Below are 25,818 nucleotides of genomic sequence, written 5' to 3' on the forward strand. Positions count from 1 at the left end.
CTGCTGCGTTAAAAGTACATCTTGAATGGAAAAATACCAGTATCCAAGAATAAGTTATACTGTTGCTTTATTTTCACTTTCAAACATCAACACCCTATTCCCTGAATTTGAATAATGGACAGTTTTCCATTTGCATGTACTATTGGAAAGGGGTCTGTGTTTTACATTTAGAAAATAGAGTAGGATTAACTAATTTTTGTAGAGTTTTTTTCCTTCCATTTTATAAGAGACAAATACTAACTACGGATAGAGAATGTCATTCAGCTCCTTTGTAATTTCTATTGTGCTCTCACGTAGTTTTCGTGGTAACTGTAGAATAGGAACTGTGAATCTTTTATTATAGATGAGGAAACTGATACCTAGGGACATTAAAGAACTTATCCAAGGTTATACATCTAATCATTTATGGAGCTAGGACTCAGAAGTGGGACAGTCTGATTCTAAAGCCTATGTTACCAACTACCACACCATATTTACAGAGCTGTGTGCTTTATTGTCTCATCTGGAAAATGGGTTATTTCAGTTGTGAATATGAAGACTAGATAACGCTTGGTGCAGGTGTCTAAATGCACCATGGTTGTTAGGCAGCTTTTTGTGCTGTGACACAAATACCTGACCCAGACGATTTAAAGGAGGAAAGTACATTCCAGTAGTGCATGTCTTTGGCTTATAGTTTCAGAGTTTTCAGCTCATGGTTGACTGGTCCATTGCTTTGGACCTGAAGTGAACAGAATGTAATAGCAGAAGAGTGCCGGAAGCTCCTGGCAACCAGGAAGCAGGGGTAGGAGTAGGGTCGTAGTGGGGAGAAACAGTGAGACCATCCAGATTATAATCCATCTAATGGATTAATCCACTGATGAGGTCAGATCCTTCATGATCCAGGCCCTTCTCAAAGCTACCCCCTATGCACATTGCTCCACTGGGGACCAAGCCTTCAATACACAAACTTTGGGAGATATTCTAGACCCAGATTATAAAGGTGATGTTGACAGTCTTTAGTAACAGTTAATACTTTATCACCTGCAATAACTCTTGTCATGCCGTGAGGTGTGGAGATCCTTTGGACATTTGAAATTTTGCAGTAAACAACTCTCATGTTAATCAATGGATGTGTAACTGATGTGATTCTGCAATCTGTATACGGGGTAAAAATGGGAGTTCATAACCCACTTGAATCAAAGTGTGAAATACGATATATCAAGAACCATGTAATGTTTTGAACAACCAACAATAAAAATTAAAAAAAAAAAACAACAACTCTCATGTTATCAGAGTGCTGCTGCACAGTGTGTAGAGGGACTTACAATGACTTGAATGAAAGACTGACTTGTTTTTCTCCACCTTATTTTTATGTTGTCACCTTAAGCTGGGGAATGACAGTAGCCATTATAGAACTTTTATAAAATAACAGTTACCAGCAAAGCAATTTTTTCTCTACTTGCTAGCTTGTATCTTGCAAAAAGACATTTATTTTGATTTAACCAGTTTTTTGTTGTAAAATCTGCTGAATCTCTTAAGGGAGTTACTTTTATAAGAGCAGCAGTGATTAATCCATACGTCAAAGTACGTAGTATGTGACAGGCTTTTATTGATTCATAGTAGAATTGTGATACTTGACAAGTGAATTTTACATGTATAATGTTTTAAAATAATGGCCACCATAAATTGCTTTTTACAATTATTAAGATATTAAACCAAATGGATAGAAAAAATGATTTTCAACACAGGACTTTTCTCCCTCTCCCTCTCCCCCCCCTCCCCCTCCCCCCTCTTTCTTCCCTTCCTTTTCCCCTCCTTCCTTCCCTTTCTTCCCTTACTTGCCTTCCTGTACCAGGGATTGAACTCAGGGGCACTTGACCACTGAGCCCCATCCCCAGCCCTATTTTGTTTTATTATTATTATTATTTTTTTAGATACAGGATCTCACTGAGTTGCTTAGCATCTATCTGTTACTGAGGCTGGCTTTGAAGTCTTAATCCTCCTGCCTCAGCCTTCTGAGTGGTGGGATTACAGGTGTGCACCACTACACCTGGCAGAACTCTGTTCTTGATGACAAAGTCATTAGAATTTCAAACTTCAGTATTGAGCAGATAAGTAAATGTCACCTACAGTCTCAGTTTACCCTTTTGGAACATGAACACAGAAGTTGTTTTTTTATTCTAAATCAGTACTGCCCAAAGTGTGGTGTGTAGATCACAGAAGACCTCGACACTTGGGTGCCTGTTAGGATTTCCTAGATCATCTACAGGCTGCCATATGCAGAGCCTTTCTGGACTGGGGGTGCAGTGAGAATCTTGCAGGAGCTCTCCAAGTGATTCAGATATAACTGGCCTGAACTGTTACTGAAAGTGGTATCTTGGTCATGTTGGAGAACTAAATTGAGTCGTGGTTGGAGATTAATACCAAAATTATGTCAATGAAAAGTGGTTGCATTACAAACTATAGGAAAATAGCATTTTAACTAATGCATTATCAGTTCATGCCTGATGATCACTTTTGATGCCTTTTCATCACTTTACTTTTTTCTGAAATCATTTGTTTTAAGAAAGAGTTTCTGGAAATTGAAAAACAATAAAAGGTATTTAATTTGTGGCTTCCTCTATTTTTTTGCTTGAATTGTTTCAGTCATAACACAGTATAGCCTTTCATTAATAACGGGAATCAGGTTGTCCTAGGTTAAATGGACATATCTTGGCCTTTCTTTTATAATATTGCCCTTCATGAGGGTTGTTGTTTAAACTCTTAAGAAATGACAAGATTGAAGGACTTTTTAAAAGGCATATTGAGAGAGCATTTAAATCAAAGTCACTATATTCAAAGAAATCACTGTATTTAAAATTACTACATTCAATTGTGATTTTAAATTGAAATATTTTCAGCTGTCCTTTACAATTCTCTACTTGTGATTATCTTAGATTGAATGATCCAGAAGAGACTGAACAAAAAAGTAACATATAATAAACCTTTCATTCCTTACCCAGGTTTAATAATTATTGGTATTTTAGGCTGGGGATGTAGGTAGAACGATTGCCTACCATCTGCAAGGCCCTAAGTTCAATCGCCAGCAGCACAAAAAATAAAATACTGGCATTTTGTCAAATAAATATTCTTCATATGTCACTTGTTATTGAAGTTCTAAGCCTGTTTTTAAGTAGGTGCTAGTTGGAGGAAGTTTATTTGTTAACTCACATATGCCTGCCTTATTAATATCGAGTATGGCCTAATATTTTAAAAACACCCTTGCTTGTTAGCGTTGGCTGTGAGCAGCTTGTGCATTCAAGGCCCAATCAGAAAGTTGACTCCTGATTTTTAGTAAGTGTTATGTCAATATTAATAACTACTCATGTTTACCTTCAGCTTTTATTACTGGAAAGGCTTCTATATATTTCTAAGTTGGGAATAAGTGTACCTAAATTAGATGTACTTTAGTTCTTTTGGAATTAATGGAATTCTAAAAGTAGACTTTGCTCTCCACCAAAAAAAGACAATGGAAATAAAAAATATCTAATTACCCATTTGTGTACAATGTGTCAGAATGCATTCTACTAAAAAATAAGAATCAGTAAAAAAAAAATTCTAATGTCATTGAAAGTCTTTTTCTACATATTTTTATGGATAATTTTGTATAAAAACTTTGTGTTTTCTACATTTGTATTTTTTAAATGTCTTCTAAATTATTCTCTGCATGTAATAGCTATGTAGTTATTTCATAACAGTCACAGTGTTGTAGTGATATGCTAATGATTTAATCACTGGGGCCTATTTGAACATTTTTTTTTAAAGCAAATGATTTTACTTTAATGCTAAGTGTTAAAATTATTCATTTAAATGAAAATTCTTATGTGAAAAAATGTCAAACATGACTGTTCAGCTTTTTCAGTGTTATGACCAAAATACCTGCCAAGAACAATTTTAAAGGAAGAAAGGTTTATTTTGGCTCATGATTTCAGAGATTCATTTCATGGTTACCCAACTCCATAGCTCTTGACCCAAGGTGAGCGGAACGTCACGGTGGAAAAGCATGTTGGAGGAGAGCAGCTCAGGACCTGGCAGCAGGGAAGTAGAGGGAACAGTGAATTTTTTTTTCTTCAGTTTCCTCTGTTAGCTATATCTTTACTCACATCCATTGTTTTCTTTCAATGATCTAGATGTGGACTCACTGGGAAATGAATACTATAGATGGTATGACTTTGTGGTTTGTGGGTGGTAACCCCCCCAAAACAAAACAAAACAGAACAACAAAAAAAATTGGATTGAACCCAGGGCCTCATGCATGTTAAGCAGGCACTGTACCATTGAGCTGTATCTCCAGCCTTAGACAGTAACACTTTGGACATACATTGCCAAAGTGTTCACTGGAAAGGCTCTATCTCTTACATAAAGGAACAGAAAATGGTATGATCAATACCTGAAGTTTTTTTTTGTTTGTTTGTTTGTTTTAAAGTCATAGAAAAGTATTCCTATTAGCAGACCAAGACACTGAAAATATTCTAGAATGTTTGAAGTACAAGGAAAGAAGCTATATTAAAATTGTACTTAATGGCCAGGGGTGTAGTTAAGTGGAAAGTGCTTTCCCAGTATTTGGGAAGCCCTGGGTTAGATCCCCTGAACTGAGGGGAAGTGGGAGATACACTGAGCTGAGGAATTTAAGTGCTTGCAACGAAAAAAAAAATCTAAAAAACAAAAAGTCTCCCAAAAGTAAACATACAATGTTGATCCTAGACTACACAGCAGAATGGCTTGGGCACAGTTGCAGTCATTCATTCATGGGTGAGAAGATTAATTGTATAGAAATGAATTGGCATTGGAATGGAAGGTGCTAGCATCACCCAGTCAACTGTGGAGTCCCCTCTTACTTCCTGGCTGCAGTGCATTTGCTTTGGGTCAGAGCTTCAAGGCCAGAGCTCTTGACATACATTGCAGGTACAAATGGCACTCAGTCTTGATATTTATAAATAGAAACAACAGGAATCATCAGGTATCTAAGGAGCACTAAGCTTATGAAAGAAAGTTACTAATTCTGAAAGATATACAAACCAGTATTCACCAAATATGTAGAAAACAACAAGAACAAGAACAAACCCAACACATAGGAGACCAAACTGAAGAATTTCTTTTATGGAAGAATCAGGAAAAAATGAAGACTCTCCTCACAGACTGGAAAGCATGTTTATTAAAATCATTTAAGATTAGATTATAAAGAAACAGCTTGTTTTTAGAAATTAAAAATATTATGTAAGATATGCAAGAGATGGGCTGAAAATAGAGTTCTGAACTCAAGAACAATTGATCTCAGGTTTTCTTCAAGATGAAATAGTGTGCAAAGGCACTTGAATGAATCATGGAAGATTGATCTACACGTGCCAGCACTTGTCTAATCAGATCCTAATGGATGAAGGCGGAGAAAAATAAGAATAAATATGCAAGAAAATTTGCTCATGTCTCTTTAGATTGACCAGCTTCTGGTGAGGGATAATTTAAAATATGTCAAAAATGCTGGTGACATTTCACAATCTAGGAACAAAGAAAATTCTACAAACAATTTGAAGAGAAAACCAGATTGTCTTAAAGGAACAAGCATTAGATTAGCATCTATTAGCTGTAACTCAAGATTGAGTAAGAAATGAGAAAAAAAATTTTTTTTCTCAAAGTACTGAGGTGAGGGACGCCCCCTTCCCCAAGGGATTGAACCCAGGGCTTCATGCATGCAAGGCAAGCACCCAACTCAGCTGTGGTTTTGAACCTTCCGTGTATATGCAGTTAGTTTAGAGGTGAGGGCAAAATAAAATTTTGAAGCTTTCATGAATCTCGGGAAGTTCTGAACTCTCAAAGAATTACTACCAAAGGATGTTTCTAGAAAAATATGTCCACATAAGCAAAGAAATAAAATAAAAACAAAAAACCTTATTCGCTAAATTATTTCTAAATACAGCAGTTTTTTTCTTTTTAAAAATACTCTTAAGATAGTAGTGGAATTTAAAATAACAACAATTTCCAAATAATAATTTAGAATAAGAGCCTGAACTTCAGCAGTGCTATAGAAGTAGACATGTATGACTTTAATTTTTCCTTCTTTCATAAAGGATTTTTGTTTGTTTTAGTTTTAGAATTGTCTTATTTAGGGAAGAAATGGTATAGGTTCAGGTTGAGTATAGATTTTAGTAGATAAATATAAGTTTTGGTATATTTGGAATTGCCAAAATATTAGGGGAAAAAAGATAAATTGCTTATACAAGAAGCTTCATTTGGTGTGAAGGAACCTCATTTATTTTAACTACATAGATAAAAGAAGAAAGGGAAAAGAGGAAATGAAAACAGAAGTTAAATTGAACGAAACAAAATGTGAAGAATAACACTATTAATATTGTTTATCACAGCAAAAATTAATGTTTAAAGTTTTCTTATTAAGAGGATGTAAGGAAATAAAATCTATCCGAAAAGAAGGATTGCACATCTTTAAAATCGAAGTACATGAGAGGGGTTCTGAGGAGGATCCCAGCTGCTGGTAGAGCTTAAAGGAAGGAGGAGACTTTATTCCCACCCCAGAAGATGCCTGGCATGAAATTGGCTTATACTGAAATGTGATTCAGAGACCTATATCAAAAATTATCTGGAAGAACTTCAGATTCCCCTTGTGCAGAAGTAAGTGTGGGAAGGAAGCATGATTGAACTGGAAATGTTGTTGCTGTTGGCTAAGTTTCTTGTGGTTTTGTTGAAAATCAATGTGGTCAATTTATTTCTCTGAAACTATTTCTTTGCTAGAGAAGGTTTTCTTTTCATTTTCTGTGAGAAGAGAAAATGAAAGGAGAACCTTTCTCTGGGGAGAGTGCATGTGCATACACAGGGGTTAAGGGATTAGTTCACACAATTGTGGGGGCCTGGCAAATCTGGAATCTGCAGGGCTAACCAGTATAAAAAAGCTGAGAGGAAGCTCCTTCTGTGAGTCTTCTGTGAAGGACAACCCGTGCCCCCCCCTCCCCCCCATGAGGCCTGCCTACCCTAAAGGGTAATTTGCTTTTCTCAGAGTGTGTAGATTTAAATGTTAATTCCAGCTTCAAAACAAAACAAAACCCTTCACAGTGCCTTCTATGCTGTTGCTTGTCCAGGTATTTGAGTGCAGTGACATAGCCAAGTTGACATATAAAATTAACCAGCACACTGGTGAAGTGGCTGAATCATTTTGGTGGCAATGGTGAAATGTCTGAAAACTACGAAAAAACTACTTTCAGATTGATGAAATCTGGGAACCTATTTTAGCCTTTGCTTTAAGTGTGAAGAAAGCCTAGTCTTGTAAAGGGAAATTACAGGGACGTTTGCCTAAAAATCAAAAGAAGATATGTAATTTATTATTTTATTTGAAGGGGAAAAAAAAGATATTGCTAGGATTCCTGTATTCCAAAACAAGAAATGTAATCTTTACCAGCTGTTTTCTGAAGAAGCCAATTGGATATCATTGCCTGTTCCTAGAAATTATGAAAACACCTAGAAGTATACTTTTTAGAAGTTACATACTTGATAGTGCTTTATATATGCTTTTTTCAGATTGCAGTGTTTTTTGAATGCAAAATCATTTTTAAGGTGATATTACTGTGAACAATATTGATTTGAGCTCTTTGCCCTCTCCTCTCTTTCTCCATCTAATACACTTTTGTCTTAAGTTGATTAGGGGTCAGCCCCCTTATTCTATTTTGCATTTCCTTTCCTCTTGTTTTTGAGAATTGTGTTAAATCTGTAATGTCAGAACAGCTGAAAATTACACCCTACAGTTGACCTTTGAACAACATGAGTTTGAACTGCGTGGGTCCACTTATGCAAGGGTGTTTTTATGGGAGATTTTTTGGGAAAAACAAAACTTAACTTTTAGATGAACCATGGAGTCTAGAAATACTGAAACAGTTGGGGAAATGTAATCATGAATACCATAAGATGCATGTAGGTTATTGTCTATTTTATCATTTACTGTATAAATTACACTGACGTCTAATTAGAAGGTAAAATTTATCAAAATGTATGGTCACGAGCACTAAGAGAACCATACATGATGGTTTGCAAGTGAGAGAAATGTGAACCAATGTGAAGGTGTAGCATTGAATCATACCTGCATAAAGGTACTGTTTTTACCTGCTGCTCTGCTGTTGTGATTTCATAGTCCCCTCTTGTTGCTGTTGCCATGTAAGTATGGTGATCATCCACTTACACTACCACTTGGCATTTATCTCTACAATAAAGACAAGCAGCTCCTCTTTCCTAAGTCAAGCAGAGAGGGATCACTCATAGTTCCTGCACGTTTTTCATTGTACATAATACATGTACAACCTATATGTTTATGTTATCAGGGAGGCTTCTGGACAGCAGTAGGCTGTTATGTGGACATTTTAACTGCACTAGGGGTTGGTTTCCTTACTTACCCCTGCATTTTTCAAGGGCTAATTGTGTTCCTGTTCTTTTTCTTGTCCCTATCATTCTTTGGTTAAATGCATCCGTCCTTTGCTTTCACCAGTGCTATTCTCATGCCTCTTCCATGAGCCCTTGATGATTCGAAGCGCAAAGACCTACAACTTCTTTAGAAAACATTTATTGGGACAGTGTTTTCACTTTCTCACATGTCTGCAGCAGTTTTATCTGGCTTTTATACTTGAAGGTAAACACACATTCTTAGATGATTGTTGAATCCTGGACTAGGGTCCCCTTCCCCTATCTGTTACCTATTGTCATCTGGCACAAAGTGTTGCTGCCAGAATATACATTTTCTTTACCTAACACATTATGTCCCCCGCAAAGGGGTGGTATTTTCTTTAAGATCTGATTACTGGGATATATTTGAACATCAGTCTTTCTGGGCCCGATTTTCCAGGGCTTGTGTGTGTTATTGAAGTGTTTATTATTTTAGGAAAGTTAATGTGAACTATTGTTTATAGTATTTCTAAGGGCTGCTTTCCCCACTTTTTTTTTTAAGACCGTGATACTTCTGTTATAGAGGTTATGTGTGACCATCTCTTTTAACTTTTCATGCATTTTCCTTACAAAGCTCCCATGGTGTTATTTCTTCTCATATTCATCTAGTTTAGTCTTCATGTCTAAAAGAATTTTTCAAATTGCTAGTTGTTTCTTTACCTTGTCTGACTTTTTCTCACATCGTGTCTTGTCTAGCTGTCTTATTTCTGAGCTTTTCTATTTTTGATATCTATTCCTATATTAGGATTCTCCAGAGAAATAGAACCAGTGGGAGATAGATAAATATAAAGGCTATTTATTGCAGTGTTGGCTTATGTGATATGGAGGCAGAGAAGTCCCATGGAAGACTACTGCTTGCAGACAGGAGACCCAGGAAAGCTGGTGGTGTCTTTAGGTTGAGGTACAAAGGCCTGAGAAGCATGGGGCAGGTGGGACAGGGCGGGGCCTGCTGCACCTGAACTGTGTCCTGCTCTGGCAAGCAGACTGGAAGAAAAGGAGTGAATCCCTCCCTCCCTCCTTCCTTTCTTTCCCTTTCCTTCTGTTCAGGCTTTCAACAGACTAGCTGAGGCCCACCTACACTAGTGAGGGCAGATCTTTATTCAACCCATGGATTCAAATGCTAGTTTCTTTTAAAACACTATCACAGTCACCCCCAGAAACCCTGCTTAATCTAGGCACCCTGGGACACTGTCCAGTTGACCTGTAACATGGACCCACCGCAGTTCTTCCTGCAGTGCCTTCTGTTTGCTTAATGCTAGATAGCAGTTTTCATCTGCTTCATGGACATATTTTTCTGCTTGTCCTCATTGCCCATGAGTGAGTGTTTCAATCAAGGGTGTTTGTTTCTTAAGCTGTCTTTGTGTGTTCTACAGCCGTGATCCTTATGTCGCTGAGAAGGGGTGAGAAGATTGCAGGATGACTTCACTAGCTTCAGAGCTCTGAGGCTGCCTCTGCTGTTTTCCTGTGACATATTTAAAACAAATCCCCTTCCTGTAGTCATCTCTGTCTACTTCTTTCAGGAGGTGGATCATTCCTCTACCCTCTGCTGTCATTTCCTCTGCCCTTACCTTGCTTAGTTGGGATTGGATTTTAAATGGGGTGTCCTCAAGGCAGGACTCTGCTTCCTTGGAAGAAAGGGTGTGCTGGGTATTTCCAGAACTCTGTGGGTAGAGGTAAGATGGGGTGGTTTCCTAACCCAGCATTCCTGCACTTAACTTGTGACCCTTTTTCCAGGCTCCCAGCTTAGGCTCCATGCTGAGTTTTTCTCTTGAGGCAAGTACTTTTGTTGGCTCTGGTGTCTCCCCTCCAAGAAGTCTGACTTGGCTGAATTTATATAACCAGCCCAGAATAAATTATTCGTACTTAGACTAACTATATATATACACCTATAGATTTAAGTATTATAACCTATATGACTTTTTTTTTTTTAACTTAACCTATGTCACATACTAGTCTCTTCACCCATGGGATACCAAATGAGTTTCATGCCTATAGACCTTTTCAGCTCCCTTAACATTTTCACTCTTGGTGTGTATCAGTATCTGTTAGGTTAATATTTGGCCTAAGCTTGTATGCAAGCCAATTCTTGTCCCTTGTCATTGGTTTTCAGTTGCTAGAAATCTAGACACTACATAGTTCAATGACACTCCAGTGATTTTTTTAAAATATTGCATTGAGTATTTGTTTATAAAGTGAAGTGAGTAATATTGTATGTTTCTTAAGATTTCTTAATAGTGGGTGGTAAAACACTTTGATATAAGTCATCCTGGACTTTGGTTTAAGTACAAGTCAAATGTGTAGTTTATTCATATTGTTGAAGCCAGTAGGAGCAGAATTAGTAGGGCATTAAAATGGGCAAACTTGAATAGTTATGAATTTCTTTTGATTTGAAATGAATCCATGTTACATAAGAATATGAGCTTGTGGTGATTGCTGTAATCTATTTCACGTGGTCAGCCCTTCTTTAAGTTGGGTAGTTGTAGTTTGATTGAATTAAAGGAAACGCAGAACCTGTAAAACTGGTGCTTATGAGTGGGGCCCACATTCCTACGGACAAGTAGTTTTTTTCCTGTCAGTACATGGTTCACCGGCTCAGCCAGTTCCTGTTGCTGATGAATTATGTTATGTACTTGTTGCTGGAGGAGACCTCAACACCCGTGAGCAAGCAGCACTGCTATGGGGTAGGAGCTGAGCACCTCGAGTTACCTGAAGTGGCACTGTGGCATACAGGAGTTTGTGCTCAAATTGGGGACTTCGGTAATAGAACTTGCTAGTCAGTGGTTGTGTTGGATCTAGGCATGCATACTTTTGAGATAATACCTTGTGTGTGTGTGTGTGTGTGAATACAGAAAACATCGGAGCAGTGTGGGGCCAAGCAAGCCTGTGTCTCAGCCCCGGCGGAACATCGTAGGCTGCAGGATCCAGCATGGGTGGAGAGAGGGCAACGGCCCTGTCACCCAGTGGAAGGGGACCGTCCTGGACCAGGTGCCCGTGAATCCTTCTTTGTATCTTATAAAGTACGATGGATTTGACTGTGTTTACGGACTAGAACTTAATAAAGATGAGAGAGTTTCTGCGCTTGAAGTCCTACCTGATAGAGTTGGTAAGTTGCTTTTACTGTTTGTGCATTATTGCTTTAAAAGTGATAATTAAAATAGAAATACATGTTTGATTTTTCTTTTACATTGTTGGTATTTTAACTTTTATTGAGACATCTTTGGTAAGCATTTCAGTCAGTCATCTAAAACCATAACAGTTGATCCAAAGTTCTGAAACCATAGTTCAAGGAATTGAGAAGGATATAAAGATGTATACAGTTTTCCTCCTGAAATGTAAAATATAATAATCTCTCATGTGGTTATTTTTGACCATCTGCGCCCCCACCCCCATCCCCATTATCTGGGCCTTAGATTTTTATCGTAAGGAATTTATCATAAAGTCTTTGTGTGAAGTGTTTCTTTCATTGTGTATTACATGAATGATAATTATTTGTACTTTAAGCCAAAATGTAAGCAACCAGGATGTGAGCTTTGCTGTATGTTCTCTAGGGCTTGTTTGAACAAGGTTTGTGGAAGCGAATGTCTGTGTGTGTGTCTCTCTCTCTGTCTCTCTGTCTCTCTTTTTGTTATACAGTATTGGTTTTGCCTTGCAAATGTTAAATAAAAATGACTGAATTTAATAGGATGGCTATACAAGTTAATGTTTTCTCAAAGAGTATTTACTTTGAACTTTTTCATCACAGTGATGCTGCTATTGCCTAAAATACTGGTTTATGCTTTAGAATTATTTTTGAAAGTCTGTGCCATTAAAAAAAAAGCTTCAGCTGATCTAGACTTGGAGACTAGGAAATTTGGGGTCAAATTGTCAAGGGAAGAAACTAATCTACCCCCCCTCCCTTTTGTTTTCTTCAGATTGTGTTATTGTATTCTCAGGACAAGAGTTTCCCAACAAGTTACTAACTCTGCCAAAAAATTTATTCAAACACTTATCAATTTTTTATGCTAAGTAATTGTTATGCATTTTTTCCTGACCCAGCATTTTAGTCTCTATCCCTTCAAGGCAAGACTCCTAGGTCACTGGAACTACTCACTTCCTGCATGTTACTACAAGACCCAATCCTTTTCTCATCATGGAACCCTATCTCTGATGGCAGGATCAAGAATTATGTAATATTGTTCTTTGTAATGTTGTTACTCCAGTTTCTAATAAGAAATATGGACTGCTTATTCTAAATGGTAAAGCAGTTAGAAAAGAGAAATATAAAACTGTCACTGCAAATCAGCAACATGTAGTGTGCCTAATGCAGTTCATACCACCTGCCATTGACCTTAGTAGTCACTGCAATAATCGGGTTAAAAAAGTTTTTGCCTTTTATTTATGCTCAGTGTAGGAAGAAACCAGCCTTCCTTAATTAGGTTCAGGCTTGTTCAGTAGTTACCTTTTCCTTGAAAGTCTTAGCTGAAAGGGATGTATTGTCTAGAGCAGTGTGGTTTCCATGGCAAGGTCAAGGGACCCCTGACCCTTCATGAGGTTTGCTGGGTCTAAATTGCTTTCATAATATTAAGAGAATTTTCTGTCTTCATCATTCTTTCACATGTGTATAGTCGAGTTTCCTACTGTATAGCTCAGCAGACACAAAGCAGTGCTCAATGTTACCAAACCATACATTGATAAAAGGTGTGTTCAAAGGGCAAGACTGACAGGTTTTAAAAGTAGACAGTTTTCAAAAATTGTGGTATAAAGCACATAAAATGTAAAATTTACTATCGTAACCATTTTTTGTAGCATTATGTTCACATTGTTGTGAAACAGATCCCCAGAACTTTATCATCTCGAAAATCTGAAACTTTATGACTATTAAATGACTCCACCTTTCTCCTTCCTTCCCCAGCCCCTGCCACCCACCATTCTCCTTTTTATCTTATGAATTTGGCTAATCTAGATATTGCATGTAAGTGGTATCATACAGATTTTCTTTTCTCTGACTGGCTTATTTCACACAGCGTAATGTACTCGGGGTTCATCCCTGTAGTAGTACATGACAGGATTCCCTTCCCTTTCAACACTGAAAATAATATTCCAGTGCATTGACATGACACATTTGTTTATCCATTCACCCACCGATGAACTTTTGGGGGTTGCACCCACTTCTTGGTAGCATGTAAAGTTGTGAATAGCGCTGCTGTGAACATGGGTGTACAACTCTCTCTTTGAAATCCTTTTTTGATTCTTGAAATCCTTTTTTGATTCTTGTTATATGTGCAAGAAGTGGGACTGCCAGTCATGTGGTTATTCTAATTTGAGTTTTCTAAACAGAACTGCCATGTTGTTTTCCTCCACAGTTGCACCATGTTACAAGCCCATCCGTGGTACACAAGGGTTCCAGTTCTCCATCTCTTTGCTGGCATTTCTCTGCCCACTTCCCCCTTCCTTACTTAATGGGTGGGAGGTCATACTTCATTGTGATTTGTAATTAATGAAGTTGAGTGAAGTTGAGTAGCCCTGTTGAGCTTCACTTAGAAGTCATTTGATCCTTTTGTAATCCAGTCATTTTGTTTCTTTGTTGAATTGTAGTTCTTTATATATTTTGGAGACAAAGGGTTTTATTGTGGGGAGCATGAAAAGTTTATTGGTAACTGTTTCAGATTCTGTGTTGCAGCTGACCTTTAGAAACCACCAATTGTTGCCTTTTGATGTAATTTCATAGAATATGGGAAACTATCTGAAATACAATTTTTGTGAAGCTGGATGCTTACACATAATTTTAACAGATCACAACAGGATGAATGGTAATGCATATATGAGAAATAAAGTTGTACTTTTAAAAAGCTAGATGTTAAGAGATTTGTACGGAATGTAAGATTGTGCCCTTGAGCTACGTTTTGTTAGCAATGCATTTTAAAGAACTATTTTCTATATAGATATTTTTAAATATTTTGAAATTTGTTTCATTTTCTAAAGCAGTAAATATTGATAGATATAATCCATATAAACAAATGCTCTTTTATGTTCTCAGTAATTTTTGAGAATATAATGGAGTTCTGAGAGTCATAATCTCAGATCTACTGGCATGAAGAGCCTGATAGGTTTTGTTTTTGGTGTGATGCAGAGGGTAATTCTGTGTAATTTCTGTTACTGCATATGTAAGCAAACATACCACCATGTATGTTTGAGTATCCTGATTAAATTGAATTCCAAAACATATAGTAAGAAACTTGAATTTTTGTTCCCTTTAATAGAAGTAACCTGATGAATGAGTAAAATGGGAGTGCTGATCTGTTTTTAGATTGTAATCTGAAATTTGAGGACTAGAGAAACTTTAAAGTTGAGAGGATCTTCCATAAATTTTTACCTAGTATTTAAAAAAAGGAAGGCACTAAATTTCCACCTACTTAGTTCCCTTTCTTTCTTTCTTTTGGTACTAGGGATTGAACCCAGGGGGGCTTTATTGCTGAGCTGTATACCCGGCTCCTTTTATTCATTTACTTACTTACTTCACTAAATGGTTTACGGCCTTCCTAAATTGCTGAGGTTGGCCTCGAACTTGGAATCTTTCTGCCTCAGCCTCCCTAGTTGCTGGGATTACAGATGTGGTCCACTCTACCTACTTTCTAAAGTATCATGGAGTAGGGCTGTAGTGTACTACTAGGGAAGCCTGTGCCATCAGCCACATGGGCTGTCTCATGAAATCCTGTTGTAGTGGCAGCCCCTCCTCTACCAATGCATCTTAATTAAGCTTCTTCAAAGACCCTAATCACAGTTGTTCTAGTTAATAAAATGTCAGTTGAGATCTCTGCAGAAGGGCTCAGTGTGGCTAGATGCCCTATTTCCCGTTGCTCTGCTCTGTCTTGCAAAAACTAAATTTAACTGCAGACTTGATGGATATACCCTACTTTTGTGGTATATCCTGTAAAATCCCTGACTGTTCTAAGAAATGGGGAGAAGAGCACCTTCTGAGAACTCAAAAAAAGAAAAATTACTTTTATGTAAAACCTCTAAGCCCTTCCTCCCACTGGATATAAAGTTCAAAGAACTTCCAAAGTCTTTGTTCAGAGAATTTTAGGTGAGAGCCCTCTCTGGACCGACTGCACTCAGTAAACCTGCTTCCTAAAAATTCCTCCGGTGTCCAGCCTCTTCCGTCCTACTTCACTAAAACAAATATCAGGGGAAGTCCACTGCTTTCATGAGGATGTTCAGACAGTAAACAGATACATAAAACAAGGTGACTTTAGATGATGGGGAATGTTGTTAAGAAATATAGCTGGCAGGGGCTTGGGATGTGGCTCAAGCGGTAGCACATTCACCTGCCATGCGCAGGGCGCTGGGTTTGATCCTCAGCACCACATAAAAATAAAGATGTTGTGTCCACCGAAAACTTAAAAAAAAATTTAAAAAATTCTCTCTCTCAAAAAAAGAAAAAGAAAAAGAAAAAGAAAGCTGGTAAGGGCTGGGGCTCAGTGGTAGAGCACTTGCCTAGCACGTGCGAGGCCTGGGTTCCATCCTCAGCACCACGTAAAAATAACTAACTAAATAAAGAAAATAAAGATATTGTGCCAAGAACAACTAAAAAAAAGGAAAAAAAATATATATATATAGCTGGATAACATGACTAGGATTGGTGGGGTCATGGAGAGCCCCCCAAGAGGGAAACATGCGGCAGAAGGAGTGCTCTAGGAAGAGGCGAACTTGTCCAAGCTGGGAGGGTTATTAGCAGGGTCATCTGGGAATAGTGGAGGGTTAACTGAGATATGGACAGTGCAAAGGAAGATGGTAAATCCGAGGGCAGAGGCTAGGTGGCCCAGGTCAGTGGGCCTTGGGCAGGAGTGGTTGTTAAATTATGCAGGGCAGACATGGGAACATTTTAAATTACTCAATCTGATGTAAATCCCACAATGATCACTGTTGCTATGGAGAATAGATTGTAGGGGCAAGAGTAAAAACTGTTTTAACAGAAGATGGAAATAAGGTTGAGAAAAACCACAGAATCATTTAAAGCAAAAAATCTCAGGCCTTGAATATGTTAATCTGTTTCAATAAATGTTCTTTGGATATATGAAGGGGACTAATGTGAAGGGGGAAGCAAGGTCAACTGTCTATAAAAACACTATTTTTACAACTCTGCTGTAAGTCTGAAATTATCTCTATTTAAAATAACTGTTAAGCAATAACAAAAATACTTCATACCTTGAATGAACAATTAAAAGTTCTAATTAGGCACAGTACTGAGAACAGATGAGTCCTGATTTGATCCAAAATACTTCCCATCACATTTGTCTTTGGGCTGTGGCTTTGTTTGATGGTGGTACTTCTGAAAGCCTGACCTCCTCTCAGTGACTTTCATATGTTTTCTAATGTATTGCATGGACAAAATTTCAGGTAGCCTCATTTCTAAAATTCAGTCTTCATAATAAATACACAGCAAGACACTTTGCCGAACCCTCGCTCTTTTTTTCTTTCAATCCCCAGCAACATCTCGAATCAGCGATGCACACTTAGCAGACACAATGATTGGCAAAGCAGTGGAACATATGTTTGAGACAGAGGATGGCTCTAAAGATGAGTGGAGGGGAATGGTCTTAGCACGGGCACCTGTCATGAACACGTGGTTCTACATCACCTATGAGAAGGACCCTGTCTTGTACATGTACCAGCTGCTAGACGACTACAAAGAAGGCGACCTTCGCATCATGCCAGACTCCAGTGAGTACATGTTGGCAACTTTTATTTCTGATAATTCAAAAAAGAATTTGGATTTTAACTTAAGATAATTAACTATTCCAGCTATGTTTATTAATTTAAAAATATTTTTAGCTGTAGATGGACACAATATTTTTTATGGAGTGCTGAGAATCAAACCCAGTGCCTTGCACATGCTAGGAAAGCTTTGTACCACTGAGCCACGACTCCAGCCCCTATATTTTTTTTTTTGAATATGTTGTTTTTTTTTAGTCATTCACAAGAATAAGTGGCACAGTTTTCAACCTCTCATCATAAATTTTAGATTAGAAAATGTTTGATGATTACTTTTGCTTGGCCTTTGGTTGTTTTGTAAAAGAAGGTTATTTTAAAGTTATATTATTGACATTATTATGTATTATTTCTTGTATTTAAAAATATATGAAGATGTAGGGAACAGTAAAACAGTTTCATATGGCTCAGCTTGAACAACTCATTGTCAATGTTGTTTATCTGCTTTCTTTCAACTGAATTATTTTAAACTAATTTTTATAGGCTGATCATTTTATCTGAACATATTTGACTTTACTTTAAAGAATACTGATTTTAGAAAACTGTTAAATTGGGGAAGCTTTCAGTAGCAACTAGATCACTGGGTCAATATTTAGACAGACCATTGTGCTGTTTCCACAAGTACTTTCAGGTAATTTGAACTCATGTGGGGAAGGTAGAAAACACTATAACCTGCTTTTATCAAGCCTGATTTTAAAAACAGTTTTATTGTGATATAATTTCTATACCTCATAGTTAACCAATTTAAAAAAGCTACAATACAGTAGCCTTTATGAACATCAGTGTATTCATAAAGACATCCAGTCCTCACAGCAGACAGTTCTAGAACATTTCCTTCACTTTAAAAGGAACTTTGTATCTTTACCTACTTTTCCCTTATTCCCCCACCTCACAGCCATAAACAACCAATAATTAACTTTCTGTATAGATCTTCCTGTGCCTTCATGTTCATGGATCATGTAGTGTGGGGTCCTTTGTGACTAGTGTCTTCTCACTTAGCACGTTCTCAGGATTCATCATGTTGCAGCACGTATTATTACTTGATTTCTTTTAATGACCAAATATGATTCTTTGGTATGCATAATAACCACACTTTTTGTTTGTTCATTCATTGATGAACATTTGGATTGTTTCCACCTTTTGGTTATTATGAATGTTGTTTCTATAAATATTTGTATACAAGTTTAGGTGTGGACATTTTTTTCAGTTCCATTGAGAATGTATCAAGAAGTAGAATTACTGGTTTATAATGGTAACTCGATGTATCATGGTGAACTGCCATGCTAATTTTCAAAGAATTGCATTTTACATTCTCACTAGCAGTTGATGAGGGTTCTACCTTTTCCACATCTTCACCAATGCTTGGTTTTACCTGACAAGCAATTCTACTAGTGAATATGTGGTGGTATATTATTGTGGTTTTGATTAATATTTTACTGATGACTACTGATATCAAAGGGATCTTTTCATGTGCTTATTGGACATTGGGTATTTGCTTCGGTGAAAAGTCTATTAAGTTCTCCTTTGGGTGCCCTTATCCCCACTTTTTTGAGACAGGGTCTCACTAAGTTGCTAAGGCTGGCTTTGAACTTGGAATCCTCTTGTGCTTCCCAGAAGTCACTGTACTGCTCCTGGCCCCCTGCTGATTTTCAAGTTTCTTTTATTACAGGTTGTAAGTCAGTATTCTAGATACAAGTTTTTTTAATACCTGATTTGCAAATGCTTTCTCCCATTCTCTTTAGTTGTCTTTTTTCACTTTCTTGATGGTGTTCTTTGAGGCGTTTTTAACTTTTGTGTCCAGTTTATCTTTATTTTCCCTTTTGTTGCTGTACTTTTGGGGTCATACTTAAGAATCTCTTGCCAAATCCAACGTCTACTCTTGTGTTTTTTTCTAAGAGTTTTTTTTTTAAGCTTTTTACATTTTGAATTAACTTTTGTGTATGATCTTGAGGTAAAAGTTCAATAATTCTTTTGTGTGCTATTCAGTTGTCTGGGCACCATTTTTTGAAAACTTTACTCTTTCCCTTGTTGAAAATCAGTTTGCCGTGTTTATTATTTCTGAACTCTCAGTTCTGTTACACAACTCCCACACTGTCTTGATTACATTGCTTTGCAGTAAAATATGGAATTGGGAAGTATGAGGCTCTTAATTTGTGCATTTCCAGGGTTTCTTTGTCTATTCTGGGTCCCTTGCGATTTTGTACAATTTTTGAAATCTGCCTGTCAGTTTCTACAAAGAAGTCTGCTGATATTCTTAGAGGATTTGTGTCGAATCTATAGACAAGTTTGTGGAGTATTGCCATCTTAGCAATGTTAACAAATCCACCTACCTATCTACCTGTCTGTCTGTCTGGTTTTTTATTTATGGTGGAGGTTGAACCCAGGGCCTTGTGCATGTGAGGCAAGCACTCTGCTAACTGATCTATATCCCCATCCGGTTAACAGATCTTTTTTTTTTTTAATTGTAGATAGACATAATGCCTTTATTTATTTATTTATTTATTTGTGGTGCTGAGGATCGAACCCAGGGCCTCACACGTGCTAGGGGAGCACTCTACCACTGAGCCATGTCCTTATTCCCTGTTAACAAATCTTAATAAGCCTTCCAGTTCATAAGCATCAATACTTTTTTATCTATTGAGATATTTGATTTCTGTCAATAATGTTTTATAATATTCTGAGTGTAAGGGTTGCATTTTTGTTGTTGTTGTTAAACTTGCTCCTAAATATTTTTTTTGTTACTGTTGTGAATGAAATTTTTTTTTGGGGGGGGGGGCAAACCTATTCTTTTTAAAACTTCTTAGCCTTTACTGTAACACATTGATCTCTGACCTAGGACAGATGTGTCTGATAGACACGCCTTATGTTAGCAGTCTGACAATCATCTGCTCATCTGGCCTTGAATTTCTACTTCTTAAGATTTTTTAATAAGTGCTTCTACATTTGTTATAAAGGAATAATAGTGGATAATTGGAAATTAAATTTTCATTAGAATATTATATGACAGGGCTGGGGATGTGGCTCAAGCGGCAGCGCGCTCGCCTGGCATGCGTGTGGCCCGGGTTCGATCCTCAACACCACATACAAACAAAGATGTTGTGTCCCCCGAAAACTAAAAAATAAATATTAAAAAATTAAAAGAAAGAATATTATGACAATATTTCTCCACCCTGTATGAAGTTCATTTTTAACATTTTAACAGAGAAACAGCCAGTCAAAACAAGTGCTCTTAACCTAAAGGTAGATAGTGCACAATTACCTTTCTGATTGCTTCTTGCCCTTCTCATTCCTTTCTCCAAATTTCTAAATTTTTTGTGAATGGTATGGAAGTCTATTTATCATTAGAAACCATGGCGATGCTCTATATAAGGAGTTCTGAAATGGTCCTATCACTGTGATTTGAATCCTGGCCCTGTTACTGATAAAGTAAGCCTGTGAAGTTTGTGTGAAGTTATGTATTTGGAATCCTTTTAAACTCAAGTTCTGTGAAAGTATGCCAGTATGATGCAGTAGATAGCTTTTCCGTTTCCCTCTTTTAGAGAACTGAATATTTGCAGTTGTTTAATTTGTATTGTGTATGAAAGCAGAGTAGCAGTTTTTGGAGTGTCATTCAGTGAGAGAATTTATTGTAATTAAAGAGACAAACTACAGCTAATTAAATACATTAAACGATCCAAACTAGGACACTTGTGAAAATGAAGTGGGGCACTAATCATACCAGGGCAACACAGCTGTCTTGTGGACATCTGGTCACCATACCTGAAGACCATCTGTTACTGTCAGGAAAGGAACCTTGAGTTATTCAGAACCCATGCAGAGTTTATTAGAAGTGTAACTGCCTTGTATCACACATACCCCCTTTCTTTTTCCACTTTATCTTTTGTTGTTGATGGTGATGGTTTGCTGCTTTTCCTAGAGGTTACAACCATTGCATTTCCCTTGGGTCCTGGTAGACAGTACAAATATCTGGACTATCCTCAGACATTCTGTTATACTTGGCCTGGGAATAGAGTTCAGATAGCATCTATTTTAATTTTTTAATTTTAAAGTTGGTTAGGAAGATCGTGTAAAATGCATTGAAGTTGAAGTTGACAATAAAACTAATAATTACTTAAGATATTTTAAAGTGAGTAGCATATTCTCAAATAATCTAATCTCTGTAGGAATTATCTGCTTTGAAATTATATTTCAGAGTCTGTCGAATTTTTAAGTAATTTTAGCAATAATTTAACATGATCCAAAGCAATTTTGGGTCATCGTTTTTAAAGTTGTTTATATTTCGATCTAGACAGGTCATTTGACAAACCATTTTGTAAATGTTTTAATGGAAGCACATTGAGTCATTGCTGTATCATCCTTGGCTGCTTTTCTGTTGCAGTTGCAGAGTTAAATGGTGGGGACAGAAACCATTAGGCCCATCAATAAAAAGTTATCTGACTGCTGGTCCAGATAATGATGATGGATTCAGGATACTTAGGACTTTTTAAATTATTACAATAAACATGAATTGATATCTAAAATTGATTTTAAGTTTTTTTTTTCCCTCCTCCCTTCTTTCTGTCACATACAGATGACTCACCTCCAGCAGAAAGGGAACCAGGAGAAGTTGTGGACAGCCTGGTAGGCAAACAAGTGGAATATGCCAAAGAAGATGGCTCGAAAAGGACTGGCATGGTCATTCATCAAGTAGAAGCCAAACCATCCGTCTATTTCATCAAGTTTGATGATGATTTCCATATTTATGTCTACGATTTGGTGAAAACATCCTAGATGTCATCATGAACTTTGCCAAATTTGTGGAACTATTAAATGTATAATTTGTAGACATAAAGACTTGATTGCTTTCCAGTTTAATGAAAGCTTAAATGTCCCTGCGAACCCACAATCTCTGCCAGCAGAACTGGTTTTGTTCTGAATAGTACAGATTGATGTGAACACAAAGCATTTTGTGTAAGGAGGACTCCTCATAAGAAGTCTGTTGGGAGGGGAGTTACAGGCAAGTTTGGTAAAAATTAAGCTAGTATCATAGTCATTTAAATCTGTAATAGATCCTAACCATTTCCCCCTTCACTCTAACACTGTCTTATTCCACTGCCACAATGCAAGCATAGTTTGGTATTTTTGTTACTGCCTTTTTTGAGATAATGTGTATCGATATTTACTTGTCTCTATGTATCTGTGTGCCTGTGTGTATAATATGCATATGCACACACAGGGGTCCACGTGCACATGCGCGCCACTGGCAGTCCTTTCCTTGTGGATTGGGATGGGGGTGATACTGTTTTCTCCAGTTTAACAGGAATGCTTGACATAAGTCAATCATATTTATAATATTCCTGCTCTTTATTTAAAATGAAATTGAGGCACAGGAAGCATATAGGGATGTTCAAGTTGTTTTGAAAGTCAGAAGTTCAGAGCACCTTTTCAGTCTGGAGGCTTTAAACCACAAGTCCAAAAATGAATTACTTTTGAACAGTTAATGACCCACATTAGAATTTGATAAACTGGTGAGAAATCTGGGTAAAAGGCTGCCTTTAATTCTAAGCTTTGTGAAAAATTCTGTTGTTTACATTTTAATTATGAATACTTTCAGCAAAGCCCAGGTCCTTGGTTCACATGGTATAATGTAGGTGTGTTTTGGAAGGCATATTTTGCTTTGTTATTTGACACCAGTAATCTTAAATTTAGTACATGGATTTAAAGGCACAGTACATCAATGGTTTGTGAGTATGTGGTAAATTCCTGGAAGAACAGTGCTTTTATATTAGAAGTGTAAGTTTTAAGGATGGCCTTGTTGCCTTCTAACGAGTTCTCTGGGACTTTCTAATTTTTATTACTATTATTGATGATATACAATTATGATCAGAAGGTTTCTTCTGTCCCCTGTCTCTTCTCCACTGCTTTTTCCCCCTCAAAAAATGTCTGGACAAATAACAGCTTGATCTCTTGACATCTTTTATGGTGGTGTATGTTCTTACTTCCAGGGGTGCTGTCAACGTGGGTTCTTTCCCTTCAGTGGCCCCTCGGGGTTTGCATGTCAGTGATGTGTCACCATAGAAAGCCCAGTCATCTGCCTTGGCTTGTGAGTGTGATAGCAGCCCTTCACCACAGAGTCCTTTTGTGGTTTATTCCTGTAAGGTTGTTTGAAACTGAAATAGAATCGCAAATGTGGTTGGTTAATCAGCCAAATGGCTACTCTCCCTTTGTTTTCAAAGAACGTGGTGATTTGACAGCCAGGGTAAAGGCAGTATGTGAAACCGGTCTCTAGTGGAAACCTTAACCTGCATTTTGGGCAGAACCTACGCGTGCATGCTGTCAGCCAAACACCAGAGGTTTTTGAGGGGCCTGAACGATCTCTGTTGGGCTGTTAGAAATCATTCCGTAGCCTCACAACGCGTGGTTTGCTCGATGCCCTTTTTAGCCTTCATGAGGGCTTGTGCCTTGTGCTTCTGGATGGTAATGACTGCTCACCATGTGAACACAGTACCTCAGTTTTCTTCTCTCCCTGGCTGTAGTTGCCCTGTGCTCCGGACTTCACCACAGGCAGCCAGGGACAAGCTTCTCAAAGCATTGTGATACCCTAGTCATAGATGCTTTCTGTGCGTATGTGAGCAGGTGTCGTCCTGCAGATTTGCTGTTTTTCCCCTGCATGTAAATCTCAAAGCTGAGCCTGGCTCCCAGAGCCCCATACTGACATTTGTGGCACAAGTCCTCTAGTGTGTCCAGCACGCACAGACAGTGTGCAGAATATGGTGCAGTGACTTCAGGCCGGAAAATAAAGTTCCTTTTGAAGTGTTCTGAGGGTTGGGTCAATTGAAACACTTCTAGCATTACCTAATGACTTGCATTGTGGTATTTTCTGCAAGCTGCTTTAGCGACTTTAATATACCCACGAACTCCCAGTCTCTAGAGGAATGCAACATGATGATAATGATAAAGATAATGTTTTTAATCATTGTTCCATTTGTTGCCTTTGGGGCTGAGGGAAGGGGAAGGGTTTTTTGTTTGTTTCTGTGTATGTTTTTTGGTTGTTTTTCCATTTTTTCCCCATTTTTTAATTTTTGTGGCTTACACCACACTTAACGACGCTGTGACTAATTCTGCTCCCACGCCCACTTACCTTGGGCTTCGTCTTAGGCTCATGTTTCAGATCTGCATGCATTGCTTGCATTTTTCTGGTATCTGAATGTTGGTTCCTTGTTCTAGGAATTCAACATTAATTTCCAAAATTTTCATGGGACTTGTGAAAACACAAGACATGACTATGTATAAAATTTATTGGCCTTTCTCATTTACCTGCTCTAGTATTGTGTCGTGTGTGCGTGCGTGTGTGATGTCAGGCTGCCACGTAAAACTTCAGAGAACCGTAAAAGCAGACCATCCTTTTTTGCATGCTCTATTCTAAGTAGAATGTTCAATGTAATAACTAAAATTGCATGTTAAAGATATTTAGGTTTTGTTTTCTTTCTTTTTGTTTTCTTTCAGTTTCCTGTATATTTGCTTACTGTGCTGTTCTAGTGGTTGTAGGATAAAAATGCACTGGTGAAGCAAATGTAGTGCCAACAGAAGGTGATTTTCCAGTTGTATATGTCATGCAGCATTTGAAGGGACTGTGCATTCTTTAAAAAAATCACAGTTACTTCTAAATCAGATTTCATTTCTATTCTTGTTTTATGTGCCAAACCCCGAAGTGCATTGGGCTTGAATCTCTGAACACTGTAGACCCATTTGAAGACTGTTCTGATTGTCACAAATTGTAGTGCCTGAAAACACTCTTAAACTGATTGTCTTAAAAAATGAAAGTTCTCCAAAGACAAAACAGGAACAATTATTATGACTAATTTTAATGATTGAAATGACTGTGGTTCCTTGGAAATGCTGCGCTCTTTGTATTCTCCACCATTAGTGCAGTTTGAATGAATGTGTAGAGTTCAGAGGTCTTCGTGTTCACATTTTAAAACTAGGTAAATGACCTCATCATTCGAGCTTGAATTCATTTTTAATTTTAATTTTATTTTATACAATGTGTAGACAGTTCCCTGTTCTCTGCATTTAGAAGTATACACAATATAAATCTGTTAATTCTGTAAGTAATTTTTATAATTATGATGTAACTCTATCCTATCCTTAAAACATTTAAAATAAACCCTTTATGTGCAACTTCTGACTGTAAATTTTGTGCTCATGAGCAAAATGTGATGTGTTAAACCTGCTACTAAGAAATATTTTTAAGCCAAATAACCTTTTTTAACATGTGTAAATGTCAGATATGAATAGAAACAAAGAAACAGAAGTTTTGTTTGATAACATTCAATAATACTTGAAAGCCTGGGGGCAGTAATCAATATTGCAGGAATCTTAATTTAACAATAGTTTAGGATTTATCAATAATAAATTTTTGGTTTATCATAATTTTAAACAATTTTAAGTAGAATTAAGTAATGTGTATTTTATACATCATATCTATTCTTTATTTGAATATGCCTTTATTCATATTTAGATATATCTTTATTTATAATTAAAAATCCATGTGAGACTCTACAGTGAAAAGTCAGTCCACCGTGCTAAGGATCAAGAAATGAAGGTGATGTTAACACCTATGTGTGTTCGTATTTT

The 25,818-nt window shown here is 37.3% G+C and overlaps 1 protein-coding gene across 3 annotated transcripts in view; it reads left to right on the forward strand.

Moving 5' to 3' along the window:
* Spin1 (spindlin 1) overlaps positions 1-25,376 on the forward strand; it is a 67,687-nt gene extending 42,311 nt beyond the window's left edge. For all 3 annotated transcript variants that reach the window (XM_046427011.2, XM_046427015.2, XM_046427012.2), the window contains 3 exons: positions 11,304-11,557; positions 16,921-17,154; positions 21,773-25,376. In XM_046427011.2, coding sequence (XP_046282967.1) covers positions 11,304-11,557; positions 16,921-17,154; positions 21,773-21,972 — 688 coding nt within the window. In that variant the 3' untranslated portion in view covers positions 21,973-25,376. The remainder of the gene's footprint in view (positions 1-11,303; positions 11,558-16,920; positions 17,155-21,772) is intronic.
* Positions 25,377-25,818: the final 442 nt, after the last annotated feature.

The sequence above is a fragment of the Marmota monax genome, unplaced genomic scaffold (genome assembly GCF_021218885.2).
Source record: "Marmota monax isolate L192 unplaced genomic scaffold, Marmota_monax_Labrador192_F-V1.1 WCK01_AAM20220418_F8-fsc00360, whole genome shotgun sequence".
Taxonomy (NCBI): domain Eukaryota; kingdom Metazoa; phylum Chordata; class Mammalia; order Rodentia; family Sciuridae; genus Marmota; species Marmota monax.